The sequence below is a fragment of the Diabrotica undecimpunctata genome, chromosome 5 (genome assembly GCF_040954645.1).
Source record: "Diabrotica undecimpunctata isolate CICGRU chromosome 5, icDiaUnde3, whole genome shotgun sequence".
In the NCBI taxonomy this organism is placed as follows: domain Eukaryota; kingdom Metazoa; phylum Arthropoda; class Insecta; order Coleoptera; family Chrysomelidae; genus Diabrotica; species Diabrotica undecimpunctata.
In genome coordinates this window covers 81317543-81329387 of record NC_092807.1, presented here as the reverse complement: position 1 = coordinate 81329387, position 11845 = coordinate 81317543, and the positions used below count along the sequence as shown (strand labels likewise).

At 37.3% G+C, this 11845-nt stretch overlaps 2 protein-coding genes across 2 annotated transcripts in view; one reads left to right on the top strand and one right to left on the bottom strand.

Moving 5' to 3' along the window:
- LOC140441417 (uncharacterized) overlaps positions 1 to 11845 on the bottom strand; it is a 238108-nt gene that overhangs the window by 156068 nt on the left and 70195 nt on the right. The window lies entirely within an intron of this gene.
- On the top strand, positions 251 to 1204 carry LOC140442320 (uncharacterized). Its single transcript, XM_072533395.1, has one exon. It carries the CDS (start codon positions 251 to 253, stop codon positions 1202 to 1204), a length of 954 nt encoding a protein of 317 aa, XP_072389496.1.

Sequence of the window (11845 nt, the reverse complement as noted above, 5' to 3'; positions counted from 1 at the left end):
CTGAAGAAATCGATCAAATAATTTCAGCCGAAATTCCAGACCCAATAATTGATCAAGAATTATTTGATATTGTCACCAAACACATGATTCATGGGCCATGCGGTGCTTTCAACATGACGTCACCGTGCATGGAAAATGGAAAATGTAAAAAAAATTCCCAAAGCCGCATACGAATGACACGATCACGGATATTGATGGTTATCCAATGTATCGCCGCAGAAGTATTGAGAATGGTGGCCACACATTTACAATGCGACTGCCGAACTTTCCAAATCAACTTGAGTTTGATAATCAGTCGGTGGTACCATACTCACCACTACTTTCAAAAACTTACAAAGCTCATATCAATCTTGAGCTTTGCAGTTCTGTTAAATCAATTAAGTATATTTGTAAATATGTAAACAAAGGCAGTGATTTGGCCATATTTGAAGTACAAAACATAAATAAAATTGACGAAATAGCACGATACCAAATGGGCAGATACATTAGCAGCAATGAAGCTATTTGGCATATTCTCAGCTTTCCCTTCCACGAAAGAGATCCTGCTGTCCAACATCTGGCAATACATCTTGAAAACGGCCAACGTGTATACTTCACTGAAGAAAATGTTCTCCAAAGAGCGTTCGAAGCTCCGAAAATGACTCTAACTGAATTTTTTACATTGTGTCAAAAACCTGATGTTTTTGGCCAATTCGCGAAGACATTGGTGTTTGGTGATGTTCCACGTTATTTCACATGGAACAAATCCAGTAAAAAATGGGAGCCACGGAAACAAGGAAAACCACATCCTTCCATTACAGGCATATTCAAAGCTAAGACATTGGGGAGACTTTACACAGTACATCCAAAGCAACGTGAGTGCTTCTATTTACGTTTGTTATTGGTGAATGTTCCCGGACCAACGTCTTTTGAATTTTTACGAACAGTTAATGGTCGAGTATTCAATACATACCAGGATGCATGTCGTGAACTGCAATTGCTAGAAGACGATAACCATTGGGACTTAACGCTTGCTGATGCTGCGTTGACATCAACACCGAATAACATTCGTCAGTTGTTTGCAATTATTTTGACGACATGTTATCCCTCGCAAGCACAAACTTTGTGGGAAAAATATAAAAATTGTATGACAGAAGACATCTTGCACCGAATTAGACAAACAAATCAATGCCAAAACAGATTATACACCAGAGATGTACAATAAAGCATTGGACTTGATAGAGGATTTATGTGTTCTTATTTCAAATTTACCATTTAATCATTATGGTATGCCATCACCTAATCGTCCAGCCACCGACTTAGTCAATACCGATTTACAACGAGAAAATCAATATGACCATGGAAGTTTAGCAACAATTATCATGAACAGTGAACCATTACTGACAGCAGAACAAAAAATTATTTATGATCGGATTATGCTGACTGTTGCTGCTGAACAAGGCGGTTTTTTTTTCTTGGATGCACCCGGTGGAACCAGTAAGACATTTTTAATATCGTTGATTCTTGCCAAAATACGGTCGCAACAAAAAATCGCATTAGCAGTAGCATCGTCAGGCATTGCGGCTACTTTACTGGATGGTGGGCGAACAGCACATTTAACATTCAAGCTGCCATTGGACGTTCGTAATAAACCAGATGCAATGTGTAACATCAAAAAGAATAGTGGAATAGCTGCAGTATTGCGGAAGAGTTCTATAATAATTTGGGATGAGTGCACAATGGCACACAAATATTCACTTGAAGCATTAAACAGAACTATGCAAGATTTAAACAGCAATAATAAACTTTTCGGTGGTGCTATCTTACTTTTGTCTGGTGACTTCTGGCACACCTTACCGGTTATACCTCGCTCTACTTTCGCGGATGAGATTAATGCATGTTTGAAACAATCATTCTTATGGCGAAGTGTTGAAACACTTCGATTGACCATAAATATGCGAGTACAATTGCAAAATGATCCATCAGCACAAATATTTTCCGAACATCTACTAGATATTGGGAACGGTAAAATAGAACTGCAACCAAATACGCAATGCATTAAACTACCAGACAATTTTTGCACTGTTGTTCAGGATAAAAATGAATTGATTCAGAGTATTTTCCCGGATATACAGAATAATTATTTGAATTATGAATGGCTTAGTCAACGGGCGATTTTCTTCTCTTCTACGGCACTACAGCCCAAAATGAGCCTTGGCCTCCTTTATTTTTTGCCTCCACCCTTGTCTGTCTGTGGCTGCTCTTCTCCATACACGGACTCCTAAAAGTGCTTGTGCGTCGCTGCTTACTGTGTCTTCCCAGCGCTTTCTTGGCTTTCCAACTGGTCTCTTTCCCTGCATTCTGGCGTTCAGTGCTCGTTTTGGTAGCCTATCCTCTCCCATTCGTATCACATGTCCGGCCCATTGCAATCTTTGTATTCTAATGAAGTCTGACAGGGGTGTTTCCTTATACAGTTGATAGAGCTCGTTGTTATATCGAATTCTGAAGATTCCGTTTTCCCTCACAGGTCCTAGTATTCTCCTCAGTACTTTTCTTTCGAATGTGTCGAGTTTGTTTTTGGATGTTTCTTTCAGGACCCATGCTTCGCTGCCATAACATGCTATTGGCCGAATTAAAGTTTTATAGATTCTCATCTTTGTATTTCGGTGGACACTTTTAGACCGAAATATATGGGAGAGGGCAAAATAAGCTTTGTTTGCCTGCGTTATCCTTTTTCGTATTTCTCCATCCTCTGCTCCATCGGCATATATTTCTACTCCCAGGTATGTAAACTTTCCAACCGTTTCAATGTCATCTTCATGCATAATGTTTTGTGGGATTATATTTCTTCTCGTCTGAACCATTATTTTTGTTTTTTCTGTGTTAATTTCCAAACCTAGCCTTTTCGTTTGTGTTTTTAACTCTGCGTATGCTTCCTGTGCTCCTGTTGATGTTCTACTCATAATATTAATATCATCGGCGTAGGCAGCCAGTTGAACCGTTTTATTGGTCAGTAGGTTTTCTCGTCCAGTTTGCATTTGCCTAACCGCATACTCCAGTGCCAGGTTAAACAATGTTGGTGCCAGCCCATCTCCCTGCTTTAGTCCCTGCGAGATTTTGAAAAAGTCTGTCCGGTTGTTTTGTATTCGTACACATGCCTGAGTTTCATCCATTGTGGCTTTAATGAGTCTAATCAGCTTATGTGGTATTGCTAATTCTGCCAATATATAGTATAGTCTGTCCCTTTTGACTGAATCGTATGCCTGTTTGAAGTCTACAAACACGTTGTGAACATCAATGTCGTGTTCCCACGATTTGCTCAAGACCTGCTTGACTGTAAATATTTGATCCATTGTCGATCTTCCCCGTCTGAAGCCCGTCTGATATTCTCCAATAATATTTTCTGCTAGTGGTTGGAGTCGCTGGTTTATAATATACGTGTGGACTTTATACGCTGTACATAGTAGAGAAATTCCACTGTAGTTTTTGCACTGGAGTTTGTCTCCTTTTTTATAGATTGGGCATACTATACTTTTCTTCCATTCGTCGGGTATTTTCTCTTCTTGCCATATTTCTTTGATAAGCGCGTGGATATGACTTGATAGGTGGTTGCCACCTACCTTATACAGTTCTGCTGGAATCTCGTCAACTCCCGGGGCTTTATTGTTTTTCTGGGCCTTAATAGCTTCGAGAACTTCCTCTATGGTTGGAGCTTCTACTTCAACTTCGTTCTCTTCTACATGGTTCGTACCCATTTCATCTTCCATATCTACTTGTGTTCCAAGTAGGGTCTGAAAATAATGCTTCCAGGTTTCTGTGACTTTCTGTTGGTCATTGATTATTTGCCCACTTTCATCTTTGCATAGGCTTGTTTGAGGTTTATATCCACTTTTTATCTTTTTTAGGTATTCGTAAGCTCCTCTAGTTTCGTTTTTTTTGAAATTTTGTTCCATTTCTTCTATTTGTCCATTTTCATAAGCTCTCTTTTTGTTTCTGCATATCTTGTCTGCTTTCCGTCTTGCGACTTCAAATGATGTTCGTCTTTCCCGTGTTCTTCTTGTTATGTACATTTTGTGCGCTTCGTTTCTTTCTTCTATCGCTTGCCTGCACTCGCCATCAAACCATGTTCCTCTTCTCTTCTTTTTCTTGTTTCCCACGGTGGACGCTGCTGCTGTCAGCACTGCTGTTTTGATATTATTCCATTTGCTCTCTATGGAGTGCAGTTCTTGTGTCCTTAGCTCATTTGTGACTTCTTGCTCAAACTTCTCTCTACATTCCTGAGTCTTCAGTTTTTCCAGGTCTAGTTTGTTTGTTCTTTGTTGTCTTTCGTTTCTTTCTCTGTTAACTCTGCACCTAAATTTGGTTTGCAGTAAAAGATGGTCTGATCCACAGCATGCTCCTCGTCGTGTTCTCACATCAGAGATACTACTGGCTGCTCTTTTGTCTATCATCACATGGTCAATTTGATTGGTTGTGGTTCCATCTGGTGAGATCCACGTCATTTTGTGTATGTCTTTATGTGGGAAGCATGTGGAGCTTATAACCATGTTTTTACTGGTGGCAAAATTTATCAAAAACTCCCCATTCTCGCTTGTTTCATTGTGCAGTGAGTGTTTTCCTGTTGTGCCATAGAACTGCGGTTTCTTGCCTATTTTGGCATTCATATCACCCATTATAACCTTAATGTCATTTTTTGGCGCGTTGTCATATACTATCTCCAGCTGTTGATAGAAGCTGTCCTTTGTATGTTGCTCTTGTTCATCTGTTGGGCAGTAGATGTTTATCATAGTAAGGTTGAAGAAGTGGGTGCGAATTCTTAGTTTGCATATCCTTTCATTCACTGCCTGGAAGTCTATGATTTTTGACTTAAAAACATTATCTACCACAAATGCAACTCCACATTCTTTGATTCCTTGTTCTTTGCCACTATATAGAATTGTGTGCGTTTTGGTGTCCCTGACACCTTTCCCCAGCCATCTTATCTCCTGAAGAGCAGTGATCATAAGATTATATCCTTTTAGTTCTTGTAGAAGTGCAGTTTGAGCTCCTGGTCTATTTAGCGTCCTCACATTCCAACTTCCAAATGCATAGTCCATGTTTCGTAGCTTTAGTCGTTTCCGAAAGTTCCCCTTGTTCCGAGGCAAATGTTTAGGTTTCATAACAGTGTGTTTTTCCGGGAGTGGGTTGTTAGCCCACTGCCCAACCTTCCTCCTTTACCCGGGCTTAGGACCGGCAATGGTGACTCCTGAGCTACTCAATCCACCCATTAGTCACCACAGGCGGAGTTCGGGTGAATGAAAACGGGCGATTTTGGCAGCCAAAAATGTTGGTGTTGACGAAATTAACTTCCAGATACAACAGTTGTTACCAGGTGATCTGATGTTTTTTAAATCAATTGATACTGTTGTTGATGAAAATGAAAGTGTAAATTTTCCGATTGAATAATTTTTAAATTCATTAGATATCCCTGGAATGCCACCACATAATCTTCGATTAAAGATTGGTTCCCCTATTATTCTCCTCCGTAATTTGAATCCACCTCAATTATGTAACGGTACGCGTTTGGTCATCAAAAAGATCACCGGAAACATTCTTGAAGCAACCATTTTGGCTGGGAAGTTTAAAGGAAAAGTGGTCCTGCTGCCACGTATTCCGATGATACCATCAGATTCTACCATATCCTTCAAAAGGCTACAGTTTCCAATTCGTTTAGCTTTCGCCATGTCTAAAAATAAATCTCAAGGTCAAACAATGTCCATTTGTGGTTTAGATTTGGAAAATCCATGTTTTTCTCATGGGCAACTATATGTTGCGTGTTCACGTGTTGGGAAACCGTCAAATCTATTTGTGTTAGCTAAAGACAGGTTAACCAAAAACATTGTGCACCGATTGGTGTTAAATTAAATTGAAATTGAAAGTATTTATAATTCAAAAAAATAGATATTAATGTTTAAAAGTTTAAGACTGTCTGCCTTGCCTACCTCATTCATGAGTTTAAGCGTCACATGTTATTTACTGTATTATACTGTAATATACTTAAATTTGTTATAAAATTAAATGGAAATAATAAATCTGATAAATTTTTATTTTGTACCTATTGATTTCTGCTTAATATCAAGTGTAAGAACATTTTAATTAATTATGTCCAACATACTTCAAATCTCAATCCAGTGAATTTGTATACCAACATCAACATTTTCGTCTTTGTTCGTAAATAATTTCATTGTACTAAAGGGTTATAGTAGTAGAAAGTCAAATAAGGAGATCACCATATTTTTTTACAAATAACATCTGTGTGAAAAAGCATAGTGGACTCCGTGACTGATGTTCTCTTATTGTTCCTCTTAGATTGTTTACTTTAATGTAATATAACAAAAACTTTAGCCACAGCAACGCGTGGCCGGGTCAGCTAGTAGATATATATAGAGATGTTGGTTACATAGTGCCCACATTATACAATTGTGTACCGGAGAATTTAAAATGAATTAAAATACAACATTTCTTGAATTTACTGCATTTAATATTCTGTACTCACAATTTGTGTCACATGCTATATTAAACTCAAAATTAATATATTTTTGTAAGTACACATATGTAACATACTATTTATATTTATACATTTGTTAAATATTTCTCTGTTTGAATATGTATTTTTAAGTCTCAAGGACAAGGAGTGCTACTTTTATGGTAGTTCTACTTCAGTGAATTATTATGTTTATTTAGTATTAACTATGTTTTTTTTTTATCTATATTAAAATGTAATCTTTCTAAATAAACAGTAATATTATTATTATTCCTATTATTAAATTTCGGTTGATATTTTGGTGAGCATTGGCGTTACTGTCCCCATTAGCTTCCCGCTCTCTGTCAAATTTTTCATTTAGTAAACTGACAAAGTGAGTTTACTGACTAAATAAAAACTAAATGTGTACTGTTAGTGTACTAGTATTTTATTATTTTCATTTCGGATACCTACATCCAATCTGACTAACATCTTTTGCTTCCTTTGCTATATATTTGTATATTTTATATATAATATTTGCCGCATTTCTTGCTATCAGCTTTTGGGTATGGAATCATACATGCCCATTAACTCAGCTCACGGAGCACAGAGTCACCTTCTCTGTCGCTCACGTGGGTAACTCCAACCTGGCGCGTCCAAGCCGCGGGGGTGGACATCTATCACTTTAGTAGGCCGGAGTGAATAGATGACTAAGTTCAGGTTGGGACCCAGTTCTGTGGGGTATAACACGGACTCCTGCCTAGGAATACAGGTGAAGACCACAACGGTAGGCACGGCGGAGAAGAAGATATTCGGTACGGCGTGGATGGCGGAAGTGGCATCCCTGGATTTTAGGGATTGTATAAAATCAATAGTAGCGGCTGATCCAGAGTGGACGGCTAAGAACAGCGTCTGACCCAGAGTGGGCGGCTGAATACTAGGTCCTCCAAAAGGGGGTTTTGGCGTCAGGCGTTAGCAACCTGGCACATAAAAAAAACCTCAAGGGCTGAAAAAACAAAGGGCAAAATGAAAAAAACAAAGATTAATCCCCGGGTGGTAACCCACACCTCTGAAGGAGGGAGCCCCATCGGATACGGGGGGGGGGCAGTTTTGCTTTAAGTGAAAGAAGCCCAGCTTCAAAACTCAACCAAACAACAACAACAAAAAGAAAGAAAAGCCAGAGAAAACTCGCACTCGGCACATGGAACGTACAAGGATGGCGAACAAAGGACAAAGGGGTAATAGCGGAATTCGAAAGAATGAAACTAGATATAATGATAATGACTGAGACGAAAAAGAAAGGAAACGGTACCGAAAAAATGGGAGAAGTCATTCACTGCTGGAGCGGAATAGATAAGAAAGAAAGGGCAAAAGCAGGAATTGCAATTATACTGAAAAAGAAATGGGAACACGCAATCGAAAACTGGGAACCAATAAACGAAAGAATTGCCAAGCTTAACTTAAAAGTATACGGAAGACAAATTATCTTACTAGCAGTATACGGTCCAACAGAAGACAGCTCAATTGCAGAAAAAGAACAATTCATAGAACAACTGCAAGAAGAAATCGAAAAGAGAAAGAAGAACCAAGAAATAATTATCGCCGGTGACCTAAATGGAAGAACAGGAAGAAAAGAAAACGACAGAACAGTTGGTAGATTTGGAGAAGATATAATGAACGATAACGGGGAGAGATTGATTGAGCTATGCGAAATAAACAACTTAAAGATCACAAACGGCTTCTACAAACATAAAGACATACATAAATACACTTGGACACAAGAAACAAGAAAATTGAGGTCTATTATTGATTATGTTATAGTAAACCACGAAAGCTCGATAAAAATAAAAGACGTAAGAATAAAGCGAGGCGCAGAATGCGGCACAGATCACAAACTAGTAATCGCTTGGATAGAATTCCCCTTTATATGGATCCAACAGAAACCGACCCAGGGAGAGTCTGACCAAGTTACGGCTCCGGCTACACCTGTCAATACGTGCTCAACACAAGAAAAGAAATTCAAAATCAATTTATTAGAAGAAGACTCAATAAAAGACCTATATAAGCGAAGATTGGACCAAAAGCTAGAAGAGTTTCGGTATGAATCATTAGAACAAACATACGAACACATAAAAACCTGCATGAAGACAGCAGCCCTAGAAGCTCTTGGAGAAGTGGACCAAAAATACACCCAACAAACTACTAAATTAACCGAATACACACTAACATGCATAAAAGAGAAAAAAGAACTTCATATAAAATACCTGAACACAAAAAACTATGAGGACTTGGAACTATACAGAAAAAAAAATAAAGAAGTGAAAAGAAAAGTGGCAAATGAAAAAAATGAGAGATGTGAAAAAACATGCACAGAGATAGAACAGCACATAGGAGGAACGAGAAATTCAGAGTCATGGCGCATCTTAAAGTCGCTCCAAAGAAATAAGACAGAGAAAATCAAGATCGGTCAAATCAAAGAAAACGAATGGCAAGAATACTATAAAAAATTGCTAACCGAAGACCGCCCCGAATTCAAACAATCAGAAATAGACGGAATAGAAATCTACACACATGACGAAATCGAATTAAGCCTAGCTGAGGTAAAAAGAACGATCAAAACTTTAAAGAACAAAAAAGCAGAAGGTCCCGGCGGAATACCAAATGAATTGATAAAAAACGGATCGGAAAAGTTATTCCATATGATACATAAAATGTTTGAGAGAGCACTGAATGGAGAAGACTTACCGGCAGAATGGACCCAAGCATATATGACATCAATATACAAGAAAGGAAATAGAAAAAACTGCGAAAACTATCGGGGAATCAGCATTATATCGTCTATAGGCAGACTGTATGGAAAGACCATAAAGGAAAAATTAGAAATATATATACAAGATAAAATCGGAGAAGACCAGGCAGGTTTCACAGCGGGGAAAGCATGCTTAGATCACATTTACACGGCCGAACAACTAATAGAAAAAAGAATGGCCAAAAATAGATCCGTCCATCTGGCTTTTGTTGATCTTAAGAAGGCATATGACTCAATACCTAGAACCAAGCTATGGGAAGCAATGGAAGACATCGAAGTTCCACGAAGATTAATAAACGCGGTAAAAGCACTCTACAAGAATAACGAAGTAGCTATCAAAACGGGCAATAGAATATGCAGGCCATTTAAGACGACAAAGGGACTACTACAGGGTTGCTCCACATCCCCCACCCTGTTCAAAATATTCCTGGAAAAAACCCTGAAACCATGGAAAAGAAAGTGCGAAGGAATGGGTATACCAGTAAGGAACGAATATCTATATACGCTAAGTTTTGCCGACGACCAAATAGTGATCGCACAAGACGAGGATGACCTCAGTTTTATGATGAGAAAACTGGAGCAGGAATATACAAAGAATGGGATGGAAATAAACCTAAAGAAAACTGAATACCTAACAACGGAGAATACAGAAATTAAACAGCTGGAAATAGACGAAGGTAAACAAATCAAAGGAACAGACAAGTATAAGTATTTAGGTTTCATAATATCAAACAAAGGAACAACGGAGGAAGAGATAAAAAATAGACTACACCAAATTTATCTTAAAGATGCAGTAGCAGTAAACAAACCAACACACGTTATCAACATTATGAATATTACGAGGAGCACTCCCAAATCACGATTTACAATGTATAAACGTACATAATATCCACCTCATAAACTATATAAATAGACATCGTATACGAAACTCAGCATACCATATCATTTAGTAGTCCTTGTACGCGGAAGAATTGCTATAACTTAATTGGACCACTGTTGTTCTAGTGATAATATTTTAGCCAGGGCGTGCGTCAGGGAATTACAGTGCTTGAATTTATTCATTTATATTTATAATAAATGTTATCATTTATATTTTATGATCAGAAGAATAACAAAGATAAAATTAAATTAATAAATGTTAGAATGTGGTTTTCCAACAACATAATATGCGAATTCGTTATTGTAATGCATTGAATTAATAAAATTAAATTAAATATGTAAAAATTGTTTTAAAATTAAATGTAATATCTAATGGCGGTTTCCCACCAAACGGACAAAATAAAAACAAAACAAAACACAAACTCGTATCCAATAAAACAAAATAGCAACTTTTCACAAACTTTACTAAAGACTGGCGTGTTTTGAAACAGTTCGTTTTGTTTTTCGAGTCCCGAATTTTTGAAACTCGAGTCTGTTTAGTGGAAACGGTCAGTTGTGTTTATTAATGAACTACCTCACCTCTGACGTTACAATGGGCGGGGCTTCGAAAGCCTTTCTAAACATTTCTACACTAAATACAAGATAGAGCTGCGGTAAGTATAAATAAACCGTCAACAGTATGATTGTTACGAGGGGCACTCCCACATCATGATTTTAACGATGTATAAACCTATATTTTCCTGTATTATGAAATACATATGAAAATATGAAGTAGACATCGTAGCATAAGTCGTTCACAGGAATAACAGAACTGAAAATAACTGAATAAACATGTTAGAATGAGGTTTTCCAACAACATAATAACGTGAATCCGTTATTGTAATGCACGGAATTAAAATACAATTACATTAAATGTGTAAAAATGTTTTTAACGTAATATTTAAGGTTGAAACGGAGTTGCCACTCGTGAACTGAGCTCTTAATGGCACTCCATTCGTTGGTTTAAGGAAAACGAAATTTCAAAGCAAAAACCTATGCAAAGGTCAGAAACATCTTGTCAAAAATAAAAACATTCAACATATCTGAGTAATAAATAAAACAAAAAATTCAAAGTGTAACTTAGGTAATATTTTACTTAGAATCTACCTCGAGTGCCTGTGAATACCTTCTTTTTTCTTTACCCATTTCATCTACAATATGCTAACAATAGTGTATTTTTTTTATGTTTATTCACAATAGTCAAAAGCTCGACTTTTAGAACTGAATTGTCAAAACTTTTGATCGCAGCCACTTTTGAATATCCGCTTTCTTCAACTCGGTTGTCGATATTTATTAAACGGGGAGTATATAACGAATATATTAAGATAGAAAAAAACATGGCGACTACCAAAATGGCACTACACAGGATCTTGATTATATAGAACGTATAGTTATGTACGAGATATCATAAGGCACTATGAATGAAAATAAATTTACTATAGACAAATTTTGATTTATTGACTTAAGGAAGGCCTCTGGCTAAGTTCAAAATAAACAACTGATCGAAACCTAACTTGCGACATAGCAAATGAAAAGGGACGATATAACGAATCTATTAAGATATGTAATTGATTTTCTATCTTAATATATTCGTTATATCCTTCCCTTTCATTTTCTATATCGCTTTATAGGATTTG

Bases quoted from the DNA above. Each gene is read 5' to 3' on its own strand.
- LOC140442320 (XM_072533395.1), top strand. From the start codon at position 251: ATGCGACTGCCGAACTTTCCAAATCAACTTGAGTTTGATAATCAGTCG.